The sequence below is a fragment of the Benincasa hispida genome, chromosome 12, assembly GCF_009727055.1.
Source record: "Benincasa hispida cultivar B227 chromosome 12, ASM972705v1, whole genome shotgun sequence".
NCBI lineage: Eukaryota > Viridiplantae > Streptophyta > Magnoliopsida > Cucurbitales > Cucurbitaceae > Benincasa > Benincasa hispida.
Genome location: NC_052360.1, coordinates 15,614,937 through 15,639,396, shown reverse-complemented (window position 1 = coordinate 15,639,396; position 24,460 = coordinate 15,614,937). Strand labels below are relative to the sequence as shown.

Below are 24,460 nucleotides of genomic sequence, written 5' to 3'. Positions count from 1 at the left end.
AGAAAGAAGCAATTCTGGAAAACCAGAATCAATATATCCCAAGCAATCGAAGAAGCACTTTGATAAACAGATTTGATCTTGACTGACTCAATTAAGGTATTAGTCTCTTTATTCATTAGTTTTTAAACTCAATGAAGTACATTCTGTATTTAAGACTTCTGACAACAATTACCCTCGATGCTGTCATTTCGAAATGTACGCTTCAACCGCTGTTTCAACTACCAAAAAGCTAAGTTGGCTTGACGAGCGCGTGAGGAAGCGGGAGCAATAAAACAACAAATCTCTCGCTTAAGGCTCCGAGACTAACTATTCCTTGTGCCGCTTCCTATCTGACATGAGCAGGGTAGGGTGGTGGCTAACGCTACGTCCCGTTGGGAACCATGAAACAACGCTCCGGTTGGAATTAGAGAAACTAAGTTCGTTTCGGTATGATAAAATAACGAATCCTGAATAAGGGATAAGAGATCAAAAAGTACACGTTAACTTTAGTAAGGAAGCAAGCATGAGAGGACTTTGTCCGAAAGGTGTTTTTATGGTTATGTCGGCGATGATAGGTGGATCTGGTAATTGGTCTGTTCCGATTCTGATAGGTGCACCTGACATGGCATTTCCACCAAAGGCACCCTATGATTTCATAATCAAAAATGGAAAATTGGCTATGGAGATTCCGCGCGGTCAGAAATTTATACAGACACAAAGGGCTTATACACATCTAGATGTGTATAAGAGACAGTACCAAAGGCACCCTATGATTTCATAATCAAAAATGGAAAATTGGCTATGGAGATTCCGCACGGTCAATCGTAATTGGTGGATTCATATGTCTTCATCCTTTTTTTTTTGCTTTCTTCCCCTTGTTTATTTGTGAAAGCTAGGCTTCCAGGTGCCCTCAATCTTCACTTTACGCCACGCTGACTCCCCTTTCTTACGGAGAAGTGTTTCAAGTCATTCGATTAAGGGCGCTTGAAGAAAACTCTTTTAGAGCCTGGTACAAGCCAAGCCCCTTCGATTCGCCATTCAAGATTGGGAGCCACCAAGGAAGGTGTCCGAGCAGCGTTCTTTCCCATCAGAAACAACCTGATTGATTTTCGAGACCTCGCACATCCAATCAAACTTGCTTTTGGCTCCTTGAGAACTTGGCTTTATCACACTCAATGTTCCCCCCTTTCGACTTTTCCCCTCTTCTTCTTATCTTATTGCACATCTTCTTCTTTTTTATCTTTTTATTTTCTTTCTTTCCTTCGGTATTTTCTTCTTTCCTTTCTTTTATATCTTTTTATTTTTTTCCTTTCTTTGGTTGTTCTTCTTCCCTTTCTTTTTTTATTTTTTTTTATTTTCTCTTCTTTCTCCAGTTTTTGCTTCCTCCCTTTCTTTTTTTATTTTATTTTCTTTCCTTTATCCGATTTTTGCTTCTTCCTTTCTTTTTTATTTTTTTATTTTATTTCCTTTCATTCTCCTTCCCTTTTTTTCCTTTTTTTTTATTTTCTTTCCTTTCTTTGACTTTTGCTTATTCTCTTTCTTTTTTTATTTTTTATTTTATTTTCTTTCTTTGATTTTTGCTTACTTTTTTTAGTTTTCTTTCCTTTCTTTAGTTTTTGTTTCTTCTCTTTCTTTTTTCTTAAATTTTCTTTTTTTTTTATCCGATTTTTGGTTCTTCCATTTTTTTTTTTCATAAAAATTATGTGATTGAGTTTTGTATCCAAGACTTAATCATAAGTGACTTAATACCAACAAGTCAATAATCAAGTTTGATTATTATAGCAAAATATTAAATATAAATAGCAAATAAAAGTCTATCAATGATAGCCACTAATATTATCTATCATCGATAGCTCAATCTTTGATGATTTTTTTTCACAGTTAATAGCCACTTGTAGAATTCTGTTATTGATAACCAACTTAGTGAATTTAATTAATAAAGTTGAATCTCAAACTAAAGTGTGAGTGGAATGTCTATAAGTTATCACTACTAGCATGTTTATCAATAGTAAAAGCTATCAACGATGACATGTTATTTAATGGTAAAAAAATAATGACAAAAGTTATCACTAATAGTATGTTATCAATGATAGAAGCTATCACTGATAACTACGATATAAGTGATAACTACGATATAAGTGATATAAGTGATATCAGTGATAGAACTTAGGTGATATCCATATATGATATCAATGATAAAAAAAAGTCAATTCTATTCCATAATAGTCTATCATTGATATCTACTACTAAAGCTATCGGTGATAACCACTGATTGAAGCTATCAATTATAGCCATAGTTATCCGTGATATCCGTATATCAGTGATCTGACTTAGGTATATATCAATAAAATAAATAATATTAATGATATTGGTGAAATGACTTAGGTAAATATTAGAGATAGTCACTTATAGACCTGTTATTGATAGACTTCTATCACTTATAATTTTTAATGTTAATCTTTGAAAGATGATAGTTTCCTTTCAAAAGTTGATAAAATAGTCTTAGGTGTTAATATTTCATGTTTGATTCTAATTGATCAAGTGCATCGATGATAGCCATTGAAAATTGCTAGCAAATTAAGAGGTGATATTTTAAGTGTTACTATTTTAAGGTTGTATTAATACTTCTCAAATTGAAAGCTATTACTAGTAGAAACTATCAATGATAGCAACTAATAGTAGCTATCAGTTGCTATCTTTGATAGTTGATATCAGTGATAGTTTATAATTTGAGAAAAGCAGAAGAAGCGCGAAATGGTGGGCTATATGTGGGCTTTTTGGTCATTTACCTATATAGTTGCTATCAGTGATATATGGCGTTAATTTTGTACTATATCCTTAATATGTTTATCTTTATTCTACATATTTTATTATTTTGAGTTTGATCGTTATTTGTGCAACGAGCCCTATGCTCAATAAAAGATTTTGGATAGCAACTTTAAGTAAAATTGAGGGTAAATTATAAGAATGAAATGACCCTCTTCTGTGCGTTGTATTTTTCTTCATCAAGAGCAACTTTCTGCACTGTGATGTTATCTTTCAAACAGACCCACAAAGGAATTAGACCCACTACGACCATTTCGTCAACCGGAGGAAGCCCAACATCGCTCCTCTCAATTTTATATATGATTTTGTGGCATCATTTCCCAAATTTTTGGGATTTTTCTTGTTAGGCAAGAAACTTTTCTGGGGGTTAATCTTTTAAGAGAAAATAAACTTAATCTTTTAAGAGAAGTTCAAGCCTTGTCTATTTTCCTCACACTGATCTTATGCTTATGAGTTCACATAGTTGATATCGTTGAGGTTATGCTAAGCACAAGACTTAGAAAAATAATCAAAGAACAAAAATAAAGTATGCTGAAGACAAACTCAAAGATTCAAAATGATAACTTTTCATTCATTCTTCATATTTAAACATAGATTTCATTAACATAACAAAAAGATGTAAAAGAATAAATAAACTCAATATTACAAAAGTTTTTCTTTAACCCAACACCCTAAAATATTACTGTGATGGCGCATCATCTCTGCGTTCTTCTTCTTCAGGGTTCTCATCCATGAAACGTAGGGGATTCCTGAGATGTGCTGGTAATGGAGGCAATGCAAACATACCCACAAAGACTTGGTTGATGTACTGCGTTGTGTATACGAACTGGTCTTGCATGCGTCTTGTTTGCTACCTCAGGTAATCCCTTAGTACCCTGTTCTGTTGTTGAAGTTCTTCAATTGATGCGGCCAACGGTCGAAGTAGATCACTAATGAATGTTTTCAACTCCTCCAAGTCTATGCTGCTGCGTTGGGGCGCTGGCTCTTCTTATCCAACTAGGCCTTCGGATGCTACCGCGTTACTGGTTCCTAACCCAGTTGGCTCGAAAATTACTGGAGGTGGCATAAAAGTGTGAATTGGACTTTGGTGAAGCGAAGGAAATGATTGAGAGAAGTCCTGGTCTATGAAAGTGGGTTCTTGATGCGTTTGCTCAAGACTCCTTACTGGCTGAGCTGTTGGCGAATCATGGATAAACTCTAGAGCAGGTTGCACTTCCTTAGCTAAGATTTCTGGCTCAGCTTCAACTTCTTCATTTTCTGAAGCCTCATCGTTGTGTTCAACTATTATGACGTGTTGCTTCTTGGGGGCGTGTTTCTAATGGTCGAGGTCTTTCGGTGTTACTCTCCTTGGCTAGTAAGGAACTGGGCTGATGTTTGTGATCCCTCGAAGTAGACGCCTTACTGCCTAATATCTAATTAGACCATCGATTGCTTCATAAATCATTCCCCAGAGGGATGCCCCGTCGTTAACATAATGCGCAGATCATCCATGGAAAAATATAATTTCCCTCTAGGGCTTGTTCTTGATGGCCTTGATTTGATCCTTAATGATCCTTCCAATGTCCAAGGGGATACATTGCATTATGTAGTAGGTGGCCAAGACGCGTTCTCTGATTAATGTTTCATCATGCGGTTGTAGGCATGATGCTGCGCTTGATAAGATAACACCGCATATTTGCATCCGGATTCAAATTCCTGGAAGCAAGCATCTTGAATCAGTTTCTTGATGTCTGCCACTTGCTTCCAGGTTTGGCCACCACTTTCAACGCATCTTCTAATTCACTGGGCATTGGTTTTTCCAAGATGCAGTTCCCTCCGCGTCAGGATTGTTGCTTAGGTTGAAACCTTCATTAATTCTTTCTGCTGAGAATCGAACTAACACCCCTTCAACAAAGGCGGTGTTTTTCTCCATGTCGAATTCGCTATTGTAAGACGCAGACAAAGTTGAGCCAGATGCGATCATGCCCAATGCAAAATTGTCTCCACCTAATGCGTTAATGGCTCCTTGATATAAACTGGCAAAGGGTGGCGTTCAGGGAAGAAGCCCTTCTCTACTAAGATTTCATTGAACTGATGCTTCCTTCCTTGGTTCGGTAATGCCTCCGTTACCTTGCGTTTCCCAGCCGCATGTTCTTCGCCTCTCTAGCAATTCTCTCAACTCATTCTCCAATTCCTTTTGGAGGTTAGTTTTCTTCCGCCCTTGTCTCGCAGGCACGTAATTTTCCAACTCTTCTTCTAACGCGTTGTGCCCTTTTTTACGCGTTGCACCCTCAGGTCTGGATGCAACTTCATCATCATCATCATCTTCTTCTTCTTCTTCTCGAGTATCAACCTTTCTTTTCTTGATACTCTCTTTGATTGTATAGGCCCTTCATCCGCGTCAGATGGGCGTGGTTGCGACGTTTGGGGCCAACTCTCCTTTCTCTACTTTCTTCTTCTCTTCCTTCATTCTCTTCCCTTTCTTCATTTTCCATCTCTTCTTCTAGCAACGCTGCATATCTTTCTATTTCATCCAATGTGGGTGATGCGTTTGGTGGATCTGAACGCATCACTTAAGTTGCTTCTTACTCTTGGTTGAGTGATGCTAAAATAGCTCCAAATACTTCCTCTTCATCACGTCTTGTTAACTCTATCAAGTCTTCAAGGTTATGCTCTGACACAGGACTGTCAGAAGCTGGGATAGGTGGAGTGTATGGCGGGGTGCTCACTGGGGTGTGAGGCGTCCCTGGAGAGGATATTATGATGGGTGAAGGTGATGGCTGGTTGGACGTGTCTGATTCCACAGGGTAAATTATGGCCAAGGGTTCAATGGATAGAGGGGGAGGTGAACGCACTGCTGGAGATGGTGCGGTATGGGTATAGGTACGAAGGGGTTCATGTGTTGTACCCACCAAGGTTATGTTTGGGATAAATGGTGATGAGGCAGGCTTGGTATAAGGTTTGAATGCAACCATAGATGATGGACGCGTCCTGGTCTTGGCTGGTGTCTTTACCCTTGGTTTAGGGGCAGACTTGGGTTTTTGTGGGATTTTAGCCCTAGGCAGAGAAGTTTTGGCCGGAGGGTTAACAAGTTTCTTGGAGCTCTTGGCCAAAGCTTTCTCGAAGGTGGAAGGAGGTGTAGGGACGTCCAGATGCAGAGCAAAGGTAGCACCGCCGTAAGAGGCTTTCAATTGGGTAGAGACGGGGGTTGATTTCCTAAGGTTAGGTGGTGGTGAACTCGAAAATGAAGAGGAGGAGAAGGAACTTACCGGCGAATCATTGCCAAGAGCGTAGCTTTGGTTCTGAGAATCTGAGCCGGACGACATTGTTCACCGAGGATGTTGAGTGAGAGAGGAAAATGGAGGTTTGGTGAATCTGAGGTTCTAGGGTTTCTAAAGAAATGGAGATTCGTAGGAATGCTGAGCGAGAGAGGAAAAACTTGTTCGTAGGCATAGTGAAGGAGGTTTTTATAGGGGGAGAGGATGATCGCGGCTGATGTCAGGCGGCGCTTGACGTCTGCAATTAATGCAAAGTAGAAGGGTCGCCTCGTTTAGCCAAAACACTCGAGTGTTTTGTGTTTTCGAGACGCGTCCCTTCACTGCCCCCTGTATTAGGCTTGTGTCTAACGCGTCCAAAGTTTTAATTATACACTTTTCTAAAAGAAAAACAATCAAATTTCCAAATTTTGTAAAGGCAAATCAATCAACTTACAACCTTCAAATAATAAACTAACAAATTCAAACATAACTTAAAATACAGAATGCAAAAGAATAAGGTTGAGAGGGGTCCCTGGAGGATGTGGCATTACAACCACAGAGATGCCTCGACGCAAGCTTCAACTTGTCTCGCGTAGCGCAAGAGATGACTTTTGGCATTCCATTTCGTCTTCAAAGTACGGATTAACCCTTTGGTCGTTTACTTTGAACGCATCATTGCCATCTTTTCGCATTAATTCCACAGTACGTAAGGAAAGATCGTTTTAATTATGAAGGGCCCGAACCATCTAGATTTCAATTTCCCTGGAAACAGACGCAAGCGTGAGTTGAACAATAAAACTTTCTAACCAACAACAAGTACCTTCTTGTTGATGCGCTGGTCGTGCCAACGCTTTGTCTTTTCCTTGTAGATCTTGTTGTTTTCATATGCGTTCATTCGCCATTCTTCGAGCTCATTGAGCTGAAGCTTGCGTTCATCGCTTATCAGAGCTCTTGGCGTTCCATAGCGTGTGAAAATATTCCTGATAAGAAATTTAGATACAGTAGACGCGTCGTTTCTAGCACAGGCTACTGCCTCTACCCACTTAGATACANCTTCGAGCTCATTGAGCTGAAGCTTGCGTTGAACGTCCGTTGCATCCAGATTCATGTTCAACTTCTTTACTATAGGCGTTTTGTATGCAGTCTTGTAGGCCCAGAGTTCTTCATCTAGCCTCTGCACCCAATCTTTTCGCGTTGTGCTGATGACTTTTTCCAGAATTGATTTGATTTCTCGATTTGAAATTTCTGCCTGACCATTTGTCTGAGGGTGGTAGGTGGTAGCAATCTTGTGCCTGACATTATATTTTGCAAGTAATTTTGAAATGATGTGATTGATAATGTACGTACCTTCATCGCTTATCAGACGTCTCGGCTTTCCATAGCGTGTGAAAATATTCCTGATAAGAAATTTAGATACAGTAGACGCGTCGTTTCTAGCACAGGCTACTGCCTCTACCCACTTAGATACATAGTCTACAGCCAACAGAATATATTGCTGACCACAAGGCAGAGGGAATGGGCCCATAAAATCTATGCCCCAGACATCAAACAACTCCACTTCAAGAATATTATTCAAGGGCATTGCATCCCTTGAAGAAATATTCCCTGTGCATTGGCAGGGGTCACAATTTTGAACAAACTCTCGTGCGTCCTTAAAAAAGGTGGGCCAAAAGTAACCGCATTGAAGGACTTTCGCCGTGGTCCTTTGCCCACTAAAATGCCTACCATAAGGAGAATTATGACACTCGGCCAGGATGCGTTGTGTCTCCTCCTCTGGGACGCATCGACGTAGTATAGAGTCTGGGCCTTGTTTGTATAGAAACAGTTCGTTCCAGAAATAAAACTTACTGTCATGGACTAGCCATTTCTTCTGCTGGGAATTGAAGTTTTCAGGGAACTACTTGGTGGTCAAGTAATTAACTATATCATCATACCAAGGTTCCCTGCCTTCAATTCTAAACAGGCTCTCATCAGAGAATGCGTCCTTGATGTCGTTTTCTTGGACTTGCATTTCTTGATTTTCTAGCCTGGACAGGTGGTCAGCCACCTGATTTTCTGTTCCCTTTCTATCTTGGATATCAATGTCAAATTCCTATAGTAGTAGAACCCATCTTATCAGTCTCGACTTTGCGTCCTTTTTGCTCATCAAGAACTTGATGGCTGAGTGGTCAGTATATATGGTGGCCGATGCACCAAGTAAGTAAGAACGAAATTTTTCAATACCGAATACTACAGCCAACATTTCTTTCTCAGTAGTTGTATAGTGTTCTTGAGAGTCGTTTAATGTTTTGGACACATAGGAGATGGGATGTATCAAGTTTCCCCTCTTCTGCCCCAACATAGTTCCCACTGCGATATTACTCGCGTCACACATAAGAATGAAATGCTGCGTCCAGTCCGATATTATCAACACTGGGGTTGTTGTCAACGCATACTTCAACGTTTCGAATGCGTCAGCGCAGTCTTCATTAAAAACATAGGGTCGGTTCGCCTCCAACAATGCGCTCAAAGGTCGCGCAATTTGAGAAAAGCTTCTTACGAACCATCTATAGAAGCCGGCATGTCCTAGAAAACTTCTTAATGTTTTGACATTCGCTGGTAGTGGAAGTTTTGCTATTACATCAATCTTGGCTTCATCCACTTCCAAGCCAGCCTTGGATACTTTATGCCTCAAAACAATTCCTCCTGTCACTATGAAGTGACATTTTTCCAAATTCAGTACTAAGTTTGTTTTCTCGCACCGAGCGAGGAAGGATTCTAAGTTATCCAAGCATGACTGGAATGAGTCTCCAAAGACTGAAAAGTCATCCATGAAGACTTCTACGGTCTTCTCCAGGAAGTCAGAGAAAATGGCCATCATACAGCGTTGAAATGTCCCTGGTGCGTTGCATAACCTAAAGGGCATGCATCTGAATGCGAAATTGCCAAAGGGACATGTGAATGTGGTTTTCTCTTGATCTTCCGGATCTATTAAAATCTGGTTATAACCAGAATAACCATCGAGAAAATAAAACTCTTTACCTACAAGTCTATCGAGCATCTGATCGATGAAAGGAAGAGGAAAGTGGTCCTTTTTAGTTGTTGCATTGAGTTTCCAATAATCCATACAAATTCGCCAGCCTGTGATAGTTCTTGAAGGAATGAGTTCATTGTTGCTGTTTACTATCACGGTCGTTCCCACTTTCTTAGGAACGCATTGAACTGGACTATCCCAACTGCTGTCGGATCTCGGATAAATAACTCCCGCGTCCAGCCATTTCAGAATCTTCTTTTTGACCACTTCTTTCATAATGGGCTTAAGCCTTCTTTAAGGCTCGATTGACCCCGTCTTCCCTTCCTCCAGCCTAATTTTGTGCATACAATAGGATGGACTTATTCCACGAATATCTGCAAGCGTCCACCCTATTGCGCGTATATGTTTCTTCAACATCTGCAAGAGTGAATCTTCGTTAGACTTTATGAGATTAGCGGAAATGATAACAGAAAATGTATTATTAGTTCCAAGAAAAGCGTATTTCAAATGTCTGGGTAATTTTTTAATTCGAGTTCTGGTGATCGTTCGAGTGAAGGACGCGTTGGCTTTGTCTGCCGCTCACTCAGACTCGGCGGCTCAGATTCCTTCAGGGTTCCCTCCAATGCGAGAACTTCACCTACTCGAGTCTCTTCTTCAGTTAATTCAATATTATTTAGCTGACAATCATTACTATCTGGGAATTTTAATGCGTTGAGCACATTAAATTTCACCTCTTCATTATCCACGTGCATGGTTAGCTCACCTTTATGCATGTCAATCAGAACTTTCCCAATAGCCAAGAAAGGTGTCCAAAGATGATTGGAACCTCCCTATCTGCTTCATAATCCAAAATAATGAAGTCTGCTAGGAATATGAGATTGTCAACCTTTACCAAAACATCTTCAATCTTCTCTTCTGGGTACTTAATTGTCCTGTCAGCGAGTTAAAAGGTGACAGAAGTAGGTTGTGCCTCGCCAATTCTCAATTTCTTAAAAACTGAAAGAGGCATGAGATTGATGCTTGCTTCTAGTCGCACAACGCATGACCCACATCTAATCCTCCAATTGAACAAGGAACTGTGAAGCTCCCTGGGTCCTTCTGCTTCTATGGTAGCTTGTTGCTTACTAACCCGCATTCCTACGTTAGTGCTATTACTTCTTTCTCATTGACTTTTCTCTTTTTCGTCAAAATTTCCTTCAAAAACTTCACATATGTTGGCATCTGCTCCAAAGCTTCTATGAGTGGAATGTTGATGTGCAGCTGCTTTAGGAGCTCGAGAAAGCACTTGAATTGATGTTCATCATTCTTCTTCATTAGACGCCTGGGGAATGGTGCGTTCAGAGACACCTCCTACTTTCCCACGTTAGACGTGCCAGTTTTCGAATGGCTTGTATTTTCTGGCGTTCTCTCTTCCTGATCCATTGTACATGTAATGCATTCTTTCGAAGGACTATTGTTTCTTGGATTCATCTTTCTTTCTGCAAGGGCTCTTCCACTCTGCAACGTTACTGCATGACATTGCTTTTTCCCGTTATTATTCCCAGGTGTCTCTGTATTGCTGGGTAGAACATCTGGCTGCCTGCTTTTCAACTCGCTTGCAATCTGCCCCACCTGGAGTTCCAGGTTTCTGATTGATGACGTCTGGCTCTTCAGCATTGCATCGTTCTGGGCTATACTCTTTCAATAGGTTTTCCAGCGGAGTTCCAGAACTCGATGCGTGGCCACCTCTATTGAAAGGTTGTTGATGTTGTTGATGCGTTTGTTGAAAGACAGGCGGCGGTCCATTCCTTTACTGATGGCTTGCGCCTGGGTGGTGCTCTTGCTGATTTTCTCCTGTCCAAGAAAAATTCGGATGGTTTCTCCATCCAAGGTTATAAGTATTAGAAAATGGGTTATTCTTGATGAAACATACTGACTGAGGGTTCTGAGGACACTCAGCATATGAGTGAAAATCTCTGCATCCCACACAGGTTACCCCGGGTTGCCCTAACGCCTCCACTTGATTCACCTTCTACTGGTTTGGTGCTGTCTCTTATACACATCTAGATGTGTATAAGAGACAGATCCAGGGTTATAAGTATTAGAAAATGGGTTATTCTTGATGAAACATACTGACTGAGGGTTCTGAGGACACTCAGCATATGCTGTCTCTTATACACATCTAGATGTGTATAAGAGACAGATCTAATATTTCTTTAGCTTCAGTATAGGATTTGTCCATCAGTCCTCCGGCTGCTGCTGTGTTTGCTGCCATCTGTGACGCCCTGCTTAGTCCGCCATAAAACGTCTCCATCTGAATAGTCAAAAGTAGTCCATGGTTCGGACAGTTCTTGACCAAGCCCTTGAAACGCTCCCATGCAGCGCTCAAAGTCTCAGTGTCTTCCTGTTCAAAGTTCATGATTTCCCAACGCCTCCTCACGTTGGTGGTAGGTGGGAAGTATTTCTGCATAAACTTTTCCACCAACTTTTCCCATGTGGTGATTTCCCCAGGCTCTAATGAACTTACCCATTGCTTTGCGTCGTCTCGCAAAGAATAGGGAAACAATGAGGGCCTGATTGCCTTTGGTGTGATTCCAAGAATCACAAAGGAATTACATGTTTCCAGGAAACGCTTCATATGGGCATGAGGATCTTCGCCACGACTACCCCCAAATTGCCCAGCAGTTTGGAGCATTTGGAGCATAACAGATTTCATTTCAAACCTGGTTTCATCAGGCGTCGGATATATGATTCCTGGAGAGAAATCATATAACACAGGAGACACGTATTCTCTCATAGAACGCGTACTGTTGTTTGCCATCAGGATTGGGTTCTGTGCAGCGTGAGCCAGTTGCTGATTTTGTTGTTCTTCCACCATTTCTCTTTCCCTTTCTTGTTGTTTGAGTAATTGTTGCCTCAACCTTCGACGACGGTTGGATCGATTCCTATGCCGAAGGTCCGTTCAATCTCGGGGTCGTATCTGAACTCAGGAGTGTTCTCCCTATTCATACACGTTCATAATCCTAGGCGTAGCTTGTAATACTTCCCTTAATTGAAGTGTACCTACAACAAATACAAACGGAATTTCTGGTTAGTTCTTGTTGCTGAATTCCTCGGCAACGGCGCCAAAAACTTGTTCCACTTTCTATCGTATGGTGCGTTAAGAGTGTTTAGAGTAAAACAGATTGGAAAAATAAATTCTAAGTATGAGTGTTGTATTGTGCCTTGATGCATCCAAATATGTGCAATGCGTCGGGGCGTTAGAGTTATACACAGAGAGCACACAACTCCTTAAAATGGCGTTCAAGTTTTCCTAGATTAAATCAAAGTATAAATCTAATCTAGGTTCCTGATAAGTACAGGATCGAACACAGGGATTCAGTTCACTAAACACAGAGAATGCGTTGTACTTGCAGTAGGGGTTTTCCTAAATAAATGCAAAAGATGTGTTATTTACACTAACATGCTATGCATGTACAATGTGATACAAAAGAGCTGAGTGAAAAATGATGGTTCATGTGAGAATAGAATTTTTGTAAGTGGGGGCGCCGGTTAAAGATACTTGTACAGAACTTATGTAGTGTGGATGAAATGGGATGGTTTGCTTATCTTTCTATTCATGCGTTAGACTCCATTCAAAATTTCTCAATGCAAATGACATACAAATCTATCTCTAGGTTATATGCATCTAACTTAGAATGCAAGAAACACCAGTAAGTCTATCTCTAGCTATAATAGGCGTTCTGCTTCATGCGACTTAGCTCTTCTTTCAAACAACTAAGTTAAAGATGCTTTCACAAAGTTGTCAAGTTGGGTTAGGCGTTGAAACAGAATTATGCATGAAGTACTAATGCTTTCAATATAAACAGAAGACAAACAGTAGCAAAAGTGATGATCAAATATATGAACTTTATAAATGATCAATGAGTCTTTACAAAGAACTATATTCAATCAAAATGATATGAAAATGATATTAAGGGAGAGAATGAGTCAAGCCAAAGAATAAAATCTCTTGTAGTTCTTTGGCTTAATCTTGTTGTGTACAATCACTTTAAAGAGCCGAGGATAGAGTATCTTTCTCAAGAATAACTTTTTCCACTCCTTGGCCGGCAGTGGTAGTGGTTCTCAGTTCCTTCGATTGTCTTACACCTCGGCACAGCTTGTACAACTAAAACTAAGTCTAAATATTTACAGAGAGTATGGAGCTTCTAATTGTCTGCTCTTTAATTCTTGAGGGTCTTCAAGTGTTTATAGGTGTTGGTCTTGTCCACTTGGAGAATGGGCTGCATTTAAATCCATGCCCTGATCAACATTAAATTCCATGTCCTGGTTGGCCGCCTGACCTCTGGAAGCTTTTCAGATGCCACCTGTTGCAGGTGCCCATGCTTGCAAGTGGTGATGTGACACAATCAGCCCGGAGTAACGAATCTTCTATGCGTTGAATTCCATCCGACGCATGGCTCATGCATTAGCGCGTTTCCTGTGGCACTTGTCTAATGCGTTATTGTCAGTTCTTGCGTTGAAATCCTGCAAAGTAGTGCGTTAGCGCAGCGATAATCAATGATAAAACTTCTTTTACATAAATTTGCTATTTTTCAAGTAAATCCATGCGTTTCTATTAAAAATGAGGAGAATTTATCATTAAAAACCCTAATTGTTCCAACTTAAGAGTAAAGATAACTTGTATTTTTACAAGTTATCAATTACCATTCAGAAAGGCAGTCTTGACGTCCATTTATTATATCTTATAGTCATAATATGTTGCAATGAACAAGAGAATCCAGATAGACTTAAGCATGACAACAGGTGGGAAAGTTTCTTCATAGTCAACTTTCTCAACCTGAATAACCCTTTACTACTAGTCTAGCCTTAAAGGTTTGTACCTTGCTATTTACACCTCTTTTTCTCTTGTAGATCCATTTGCAACTTATAGGTTTTATCCTATCAGGTTGGTCTACAAGATCCCCAACAAAATTGAAGTACACATTACAAAGTATAAAGTATAAAGTATAAAGTATATTGATACATTATAATATATAGTTAATTATAAATATGATTTATATTTAAAATTATATAATATGTGAGAGATACATATTTGAAATATTTGAATAAGATTCAAGTATTATTTATATGAATGAGATTCATATAAATACTATAGGTTAAAATTTGATGTGAATAGGATTTATACTAAAACTATAGATTAAAAGAGAGATTTGCATTTTAATGTGATTAAAATAGATTTTACATATTGATTAATTAAGTTAGTTAATTAATCATTTAAGTATAGTGTATATTATATTATTTGATAGTATAATATTATTAATTTTATAACTCCCCATTACAAGGGAATTATTATGGGTGGGAGTAGTAGTAACTCCCTCCCTCTTCCTCTTAATCTGTATTGGAGAATACAGAAAAAATGAGAGTTCAAAAAGTTGATCATGATTTTACTGGAAAAATCTCTCTTTCAAAAAGCTCTCACTCCAAAATTTTCCTTTCCCTTTCCAAAAACTCTAAAGAAGTCCCACCACTTCATTCCTTGTGGGAGAATAGCAAGATCATTACGCAGTAGTATCCTGTGTTTTAGTTTTGGTGTTTTTTGTTTTTTAGGCATTTTTGTGATCATGCAGAGGAGTGGTTCATGATCTTGAGAAGAGAAATTTCGTGAAGAAAGTGTTATTCAGGGGTAAGTTCTTCTATTCCTCTTCCCCTTAAGTAGAATTGCATGCTTATAGAAATTAATTATCTATCCTGTAAAATTGTATGTTCCTTCTCTATATTTTTATATTTTGCAAAAGTGATAATTAATTGCACAGGGTTCACACACTTTCGCAAGGAATTCCATTTCTTCAATATCTAGCACAAATTCCATACAAAATCTTCGGCCACATATTTCGGTTAATAATAAGTTCAAGGGTATTTGTAATAGATAGTAAAATAAGGAAAAAAAATCTAAAAATATATTACCTCCTTAAAATATTTGCAAATATGATAGTATTGGCTAGTCAACTTTTGAATTTTTTTTAATTTTCAATTTGCCCTCAAGAAGCATGCTTAACCTGCCACTTTGAAACCCTATTACGTGGATCCTCCATGGCACCATATGGAACTGCACTTGGCCCCCATAACCATACGGGAGGGTAACGAGATTCAACTGGATGGTCACGCAATCAAATTCCATTTTGATGCGGGTGGAGAGCGGGAATGCGCAGCGCAACTGAACGTAAGACCGGGAAAAATTAAAACCAAGAATAGGGATCAAGAATAATTAATTATTTGATTATTTCGACGCTCTTCCATGCTCGTAGGTTGACTTCCCTATACATCCCGCGCTGAAGCAGGAAGCCGTAACGTCATTTTACTACTCATAGACGAGGCGACTTCCCCAAGGTTTCAGAAGAAGAAGGAAGAATTGAAGAAGGGGAAGGAGAGGGAGTCCTCAANGTGGTTCTCAGTTCCTTCGATTGTCTTACACCTCGGCACAGCTTGTACAACTAAAACTAAGTCTAAATATTTACAGAGAGTATGGAGCTTCTAATTGTCTGCTCTTTAATTCTTGAGGGTCTTCAAGTGTTTATAGGTGTTGGTCTTGTCCACTTGGAGAATGGGCTGCATTTAAATCCATGCCCTGATCAACATTAAATTCCATGTCCTGGTTGGCCGCCTGACCTCTGGAAGCTTTTCAGATGCCACCTGTTGCAGGTGCCCATGCTTGCAAGTGGTGATGTGACACAATCAGCCCGGAGTAACGAATCTTCTATGCGTTGAATTCCATCCGACGCATGGCTCATGCATTAGCGCGTTTCCTGTGGCACTTGTCTAATGCGTTATTGTCAGTTCTTGCGTTGAAATCCTGCAAAGTAGTGCGTTAGCGCAGCGATAATCAATGATAAAACTTCTTTTACATAAATTTGCTATTTTTCAAGTAAATCCATGCGTTTCTATTAAAAATGAGGAGAATTTATCATTAAAAACCCTAATTGTTCCAACTTAAGAGTAAAGATAACTTGTATTTTTACAAGTTATCAATTACCATTCAGAAAGGCAGTCTTGACGTCCATTTATTATATCTTATAGTCATAATATGTTGCAATGAACAAGAGAATCCAGATAGACTTAAGCATGACAACAGGTGGGAAAGTTTCTTCATAGTCAACTTTCTCAACCTGAATAACCCTTTACTACTAGTCTAGCCTTAAAGGTTTGTACCTTGCTATTTACACCTCTTTTTCTCTTGTAGATCCATTTGCAACTTATAGGTTTTATCCTATCAGGTTGGTCTACAAGATCCCCAACAAAATTGAAGTACACATTACAAAGTATAAAGTATAAAGTATAAAGTATATTGATACATTATAATATATAGTTAATTATAAATATGATTTATATTTAAAATTATATAATATGTGAGAGATACATATTTGAAATATTTGAATAAGATTCAAGTATTATTTATATGAATGAGATTCATATAAATACTATAGGTTAAAATTTGATGTGAATAGGATTTATACTAAAACTATAGATTAAAAGAGAGATTTGCATTTTAATGTGATTAAAATAGATTTTACATATTGATTAATTAAGTTAGTTAATTAATCATTTAAGTATAGTGTATATTATATTATTTGATAGTATAATATTATTAATTTTATAACTCCCCATTACAAGGGAATTATTATGGGTGGGAGTAGTAGTAACTCCCTCCCTCTTCCTCTTAATCTGTATTGGAGAATACAGAAAAAATGAGAGTTCAAAAAGTTGATCATGATTTTACTGGAAAAATCTCTCTCTCAAAAAACTCTCACTCCAAAATTTTCCTTTCCCTTTCCAAAAACTCTAAAGAAGTCCCACCACTTCATTCCTTGTGGGAGAATAACAAGATCATTATGCAGTAGTATCCTGTGTTTTAGTTTTGGTGTTTTTTGTTTTTTAGGCATTCCTGTGATCATGCAGAGGAGTGGTTCATCATCTTGAGAAGAGAAATTTCGTGAAGAAAGTGTTAAAGAGGGGTAAGTTCTTCTATTTCTCTTCCCCTCAAGTAGAATTGCATGCTTATAGAAATTAATTATCTATCCTGTAAAATTGTATGTTCCTTCTCTATATTTTTATATTTTGCAAAATTGATAATTAATTGCATAGGGTTCACACACTTTCGCAAGGAATTCCATTTCTTCAATACCTAGCACAAATTCCATACAAAATCTTCGGCCACATATTTCGGTTAATAATATGTTCAAGGGTATTTGTAATAGATAGTAAAATAAGGAAAAAAAAAATCTAAAAATATATTACCTCCTTAAAATATTTGCAAATATGATAGTATTGGCTAGTCAACTTTTGAATTTTTTTTAATTTTCAATTTCGCCCTCCCTTGTCTTATCTTATTGTACATTTTCTTCTTTTTTATCTTTTTATTTTCTTTCTTCGGTCTTTTCTTCTTTCCTTTCTTTCCTTTCTTTTTATTTTTTTTCCTTTCTTTGGTTGTTCTTCTTCCCTTTCTTTTTTTTATTTTTTTTTATTTTTTTTATTTTCTCTTCTTTCTCCAGTTTTTGCTTCGTCCTTTTCTTTTTTTATTTTATTTTCTTTCCTTTATCCGATTTTTGCTTCTTCCTTTCTTTTTTACTTTTTTATTTTATTTCCTTTCATTCTTCTTCCCCTTTTTTTCCTTTTTTTTTTTTATTTTCTTTCCTTTCTTTGACTTTTGCTTATTCCCTTTCTTATTTTTTTTATTTTCTTTTCTTTCTTCGATTTTTGCTTACTTTTTTCAGTTTTCTTTCCTTTTTTTAGTTTTTGCTTCTTCTCTTTCTTTTTTCTTAAATTTTCTTTTTTTTATTCGACTTTTGGTTCTTTCAGTTTTTTTTTTCATAAAAATTATGTGGTTGAGTTTCGTATCCAAGACTTAATCATAAGTGACTTAATACCAACAAGTCAATAATCAAGTTTGATTATTATAACAAAATAATAAATATAAATAGCAAATAGAAGTCTATCAATAATAGCCACTAATATTATCTATCACTGATAGCTCAATCTTTGATGATTTTTTTTCACAGTTAATAGCCACTTGTAGAATTCTGTCATTGATAACCAACTTAGTGAATTTAATTAATAAAGTTGAATCTCAAACTAAAGTGTGAGTGGAATGCCTAGAAGTTATCACTAATAGCATGTTTATCAATAATAAAAGCTATCAACGATAACATGTTATATGATGGTAAAAAATAATGACAAAAGTTATCTCTAATAGTATGCTATAAGCTATTACTGATAACTACGATATAAGTGATAACTATGATATCCATATATGATAATGATAAAAAAAAAAAAAAAAAAAAGTCAATTCTATTCCATAATAGTCTATCATTGATATCTACTACTAAAGCTATCGGTGATAGCCACTGATTGAAGCTATCAATTATAGCCATAGTTATCCGTGATATCCGTATATCAGTAATATGACTTATATATATATCAATAAAATAAATAATATTAATGATATTGGTGAAATGACTTAGGTAAATATTAGAGATAGTCACTTATAGACCTGTTATTGATAGACTTCTATCACTTATAATTTTTAATGTTAATCTTTGAAAGATGATAGTTTCCTTTCAAAAGTTGATAAAATAGTCTTAGGTGTTAATATTTCATGTTTGATTCTAATTTATCAAGTGCATCGATGATAGCCATTGAAAATTGCTAGCAAATTAAGAGGTGATATTTTAAATGTTACTATTTTAAGGTTGTATTAATATTTCTCAAATTGAAAGCTATTACTAGTAGCAACTATCAATGATAGCAACTAATAGTAGCTATCAGTTTGCTATCAGTTGCTAACATTGATAGTTGATATCAGTGATAGTTTTTAATTTGAGAAAAGCAGAAGAAGCGCGAAATGGTGGGCTATATGTGGGCTTTTTGGTCATTTACCTATATAGTTGCTATCAGTGATATCTGGCACTAATTTTGTACTATATCCTTAATATATTTATCTCTATTCTACCTATTTTATTATTTTGAGTTTGATTGTTATTTGTGCAACGAGTCCTATGCTCAATAAAAGATTTTGGATAACAACTTTAAATAAAATTGAGGGTAAATTATAAGAATGAAATGACCCTCTTCTGTGCATTGTATTTTTCTTCATCAAGAGCAACTTTCTGCACTGTTATGTTATCTTCCAAACAGACCCACAAAGGAATTAGACCCACTACGACCATTTTGTCAACCGGAGGAAGCCCAACATCGTTCCTCTAAATTTTATATATGATTTTGTGGCATCATTTCCCAAATTTTTGGGATTTTTCTTGTTGGGCAAGAAACTTTTCTGTGGGGCGCCATTGACGGCCGCATAGATCGAAACGGAGGAATTAGCCACCAAATCAAACACCGTCGTTCGACAACGATGGTGGTAGAGATTAGGGACTCAAAAACTTCGTTAGCCGATGACGACGACGGGATGGAGACCCAATGATTTCATAAACAAATTAAGGCAATACCTGAAGCAGAAGCTCGAATCTCTCTGTCATGGACGACTCCCCTCAAGCCATAAAAGGAAGTTCCGTGATATTTGATCTGAAGTATTTGATTTTTTTCTTTTTTAATTTTAAGATATTCACATTCTTTTTAGATATATAAAGAATACATTTAATCAATTTTTTTTCAAATATATATATAATTCTCTGTATCTTAGATATCTTAGTTCTTATAAGTTAACTTGTGGTCGTATCCTATCGTATTTATATAAATGTTTCTTCTTAGGTTAATAACTTACCCGAGACAATTAAATGTAGGAACCTAAATATACCATGTTTGAAAATTCAAGGACTAAAATAGATACGTTAAAAGTTTAGATCGAAATAGAACAAAGTTCAAAGACTAAAATAATATTTAAACCTTTAATCTAATAAAAGTAAATTGAATTTATAATTTGAAATAGTATATTTATTAACATTTTTCTCTTTTAAAATATAATTTTACAATTTAAAATTTAAAAATCAAAATCTTTATACAGTGAAAAGCATAAATATAGTTTTTTTCTATACTATTTTAATTACAGAATTCGAACAAATAAACATAGTGAATCTAAAAACATAAAACAGAAAATTCAAGTGGTTTATCAAACCGATCCTAATTATTCTTTTCAATTATCCAAACAAAATCTTCACTTACACCACAAGCTCCAAATTTTCTTGCCCAATAATTTTCTTTCCTTCCAAGCAAACAGCAACGAGTAAAAAACAATAACAATAATTCAAACATTCTTATCTTCTCTGTTGTTATAAAAGAAAATTCATTCCCTTGCTTTCTCTTTCTTTCTCATGATGAACATTTGAGAATTGAAAATTAATGTGGTTGGTGCTCATTTTACAGATTCATATAATTTCCAGACGAAATGAAGAAATCAAAGATTGTTTCATGTCTCAGAAAATTCCTTTCATGCTCTGGTAATTTCTAATTACCAATATTATCCTCATTTTCAATTTAAATACTTTTTTTTTTGTTTAATTGCTAAATATTTCTTTTAGTGTTTTTCAACTTTGTTAAAAAAATTCTGATAACTTTTTTTTTTATTTACATTTTCACTATAAATTTTGTAAAGATATTCACATATTATATTTTTTTTTTCATGAAATATATTATTATTTAATCAATGGGACTAAATTTAAAATTTATTGAAAGTGTAGGAATGAAAATTGGATATTTAAAAATGCACAAACTAAAATGAAACAAATTTCAAAGTATAGGAACAAAAATGATATACCTATATTTTTCTTGAGTATGTGACAATATACATTAAAATTTTAGGTCAAATATAAAACACATAAAATATGTGAGTATTCGAGCAGGTAAAAGATGGTATGGAGATCATTTATAAGGTTCAAATTTTGATTTATGAAATTTATGCTTGTTTCCTTTTATTTTGTATTTATAATTTTCATTTATCTTAAAACAACACTTAAATTTCTAGTCAAATTCTAATAACAAAAGTAAATTTTTTTTAATTTTATTGTCCAAAACATGATTTAGTTTTTAAATACATAAATTGAAAATAGATAATAAGTGTTCATAAGCTTAATTTTTAAAAATAAAAATAAAAAAGAAATGAAAAGATTAACCAATAGAGCCAAAGTAATTTAATTTCTATTTTGCTCTTATTTTAAAAGTTTGATTCAAATGGATATTGCTAATGAAGGGTTTTGTTTCAATAAAGTAAAAAAAAAAATAGTGTAAATTTCAAAAATTCAAAATATAAAAGTAAGATATGGAACAACTATAACTAGGCATTTGTATAAGTTTAATCTATTTTTTTTAAAGGAAAAAAAAAATACTTAGTTAAAAGTTGTTTCCTACCATGCCAAGAGCATGGCATTCAATTCAAACAGGTTTTTAGATTTTTACTTAAATAAATATTTAACTTTATAATTCATGTTCTATACAAAATTAAACTTACTAAAACATGTATATTAAGGCATGTTTGAGTAAAAATAATTAAGGCAAAATACAAATAGGTCCTAATAATTAAGGTGGCAATCACACATTATAAAGTTCTAGACTGCATTTTTTTTAAAACCCTTTAGCTAGTGAATAAAATTAACAACCACATCAACAATGAATTAGAAATAATTGTCTTGATTTGTAAAAAAATATTGGAGCTAGGCACGTGTAATTAAGGCATATTTGTTATAATTATCAATAACTTTGTTGGCTAGAAGTTCAAAATCCATAAGATATGATATTACACTTTATTTTACATATTTTCATGTTGAATAGATGGTGAACCACACGTTACAAGTCATTCAGTAGACATAGATGTGAGGGAGGAGTACGCGAATGCCTTCCGTACTGAATCGTACATCGACTTTTGGACCCGTGTTCTTGCCTTAAACAATGGAGATGACCTCACAACCCAACTTTCAGTAGAGTCCACAACCGCAACCCACCTTTCATCTTATAGACTATTTGTCGAACATCTACTTGACCCACCTCAATCCACAATTAAAAGAATTCTAACTTCGCCCCATCTTGGAGCCAATTCTTGCTCCCTTCTCTTAGATTACTTCTCTCACACGGCCAATGCCTCTCTCTCATGTAGTCATTTATTAAAACACATCAACCACTTACGTCTCAAACTCCATCCCTTAGAAATCACCCTCCAATCCTTAGAAAACAAAGAAAAATTTCATCATGAGTCCCATTTCAAACAACTCTTAATTCGTTTGGTTGAATTCTCCAACACCCGCAATCCATTTATACCATCTATAGAACAGGTTCAAATCATTCAAAATGGATGCTCCAAATTGTTAAAGCAACTTGAGTTTAGTCGCGACAAGGCTCAAACCAAGCTCAAGAGAGTTAGATATTTTCAACATAGTTCAGCTGGCTTTTTGGTGGCTGTAACTGCATCACTTACGGTAATAATCGTGACTCATGGAATTGCATTATTTGTTGCTGCACCTGGCTTTCTTGTGGGTGCTATAAAGTTGGCTAATCAATTGAGGAAGCTAGTTAAGGATGTTGCTCGACTTAATATTACTGCAAAAGGGACTTACACTTTAAATAGAGATTTCGATACGATTGGTAGGCTCGTGGCTCGACTCAATCATGAGCTCGAACATATGAGGGTGATGGCAAGATTTTGGCTTGATAGAGGGGAAGATAAACGTCGGGCCATTGGTGAATTAGTGCGACAATTAAATCAAAGTCATGTGAACTTTAGCCACCAATTGGATGAGCTTGAGGAGCATTTGTATTTGTGTTTTATGACCATAAATAGAGCTAGAAATCTTGTAGTGAAAGAGATTTTGGATTCGGGTCAACCTATAAAGATTTCGTATTTATGATCATAGAAATAGGAAAGAAGAAGCCTCAATAAGATATTTTAAATTATTTTTGTTTCATTTCTTTCGAAAAAAAATATAAGATACCTATTCTTGAACATATTTGAATTTACTTTTATGGTATAATCTATTTGCATTTGTTTAGTTAAAAAAAAAAATTGTTAATTCTCTTCATTTTCAATACATTAATAATTCTTTAAAAGAGACATCTCTATGTATTTGAATGAGTCATTCCTAAAGAAAAAACTACTCAAACTTTGAATGAGTTCTCAAATATAAGCCATAATAAAATTAATGATAATGATAATAAAGTTTAAATTATCGACTAAGATCTTTATAGTGTGAGTTAAAAATATATATTTCTTTACTTAAGATTAGAACTTCAAATTTTCTTAAAAACAAAAATGATACATAGATAAAACAAAAATAAGTTAAGAGATTTAATATTGTCATTGAATACATAGTCATAACAATGTATTAATTTTCTCTATCGCCAACCATATTGTTTTAACCCCTTTCGATTATTTGGTCCATTTAATAATTTCTGAGACATTTTTAAAAAAATTATGATAGCACAAAGATTAAATGAAAATATTTAAAATTCTACCACTAAATTGAAACTAAAATAGTAATTTAATGTTTCTTGTGGACTAAAATGGTCATTTTAAACTTGATAGCATTTACAAATTTTTGTTAACAATAAGATAATGTAAAGTACCATTGGCTAAAATTCCTCAAATAAGAATCGAAGTTTAAGTTGAGAATCTGAGAAAGCAAGTACGGTACACTTGGCAACGTTTGATTGGGCAGAAGAGAACTATTGAAAAGTTGGGAATAATTTTATAAAATTAAAAAAAAAAAAAAAAAAAAAAGTGGGACCAACGCACGTGCGAAAGTTCGAGTAGCATTTGGGGGTTATTTGCAATGACCCCACAAGTTTTTCTTTTTTTGAAATGCACCCAAACAAGCCTTAAGGTCCTCACCCCTTAAGCATATAATAAAAATTCTTGTACCCTAATTTAAATCATAGCATATTTCTCTTCTACTCTACTCTCTCACATCAAATGAAGACTTTCATGTCACACCAAAGTCAATCATACTTTAAAAAAAATGTCTCACACTATTTATGTATATGTATATTAAATTATTTATTTATTTTAAACTTTTATTTTGACTTGAAACTTGACATGTAGATTAAATAAGTAAAAAATAAAGGTTTTCGTGCAAGAATTGTATATTTTATCGGATAACATCATATTTTATATATTTTGCATGTTGTAATTAACTATTATATCCAAATTTGTTTGCAATAATATTAAAATATATACGGAATTGTTTGAAAAATTTTAGACTAATTTAATATTTTTCAATTGTGATTTAATAAGTTAAAAGTTAATGTTACTATATTACATATATTGATGTCATCCTTCACAAATATGTGGTTTTGGTCCGAATAAAATTTCATCTTTTAGGAAAAAAATGGATAAATACTTATCTAAATGTATTCTTATAGAATTATTTTTCTAGGAAAAGGAAAATTAATTTAGAATTTTGCTCCAAAATAACTCCAAGATTTTAATATA

The 24,460-nt window shown here is 35.5% G+C and overlaps 2 protein-coding genes across 2 annotated transcripts; one reads left to right on the top strand and one right to left on the bottom strand.

Annotated features, from left to right (window-relative positions):
• Positions 1-5,369: 5,369 nt before the first annotated feature.
• LOC120067415 (classical arabinogalactan protein 9-like) lies at positions 5,370-6,110 on the bottom strand. Its single transcript, XM_039018982.1, has one exon. It carries the CDS (start codon positions 6,108-6,110, stop codon positions 5,370-5,372), a length of 741 nt encoding a protein of 246 aa, XP_038874910.1.
• Positions 6,111-20,127: 14,017 nt separating this feature from the next.
• On the top strand, positions 20,128-22,905 carry LOC120068193 (UPF0496 protein At3g49070-like). Its single transcript, XM_039019900.1, has 2 exons — positions 20,128-20,483; positions 21,811-22,905. The coding sequence occupies exons 1-2, from the start codon at positions 20,432-20,434 to the stop codon at positions 22,878-22,880; spliced, it is 1,122 nt and encodes a 373-aa protein (XP_038875828.1). The 5' UTR covers positions 20,128-20,431; the 3' UTR covers positions 22,881-22,905.
• Positions 22,906-24,460: the final 1,555 nt, after the last annotated feature.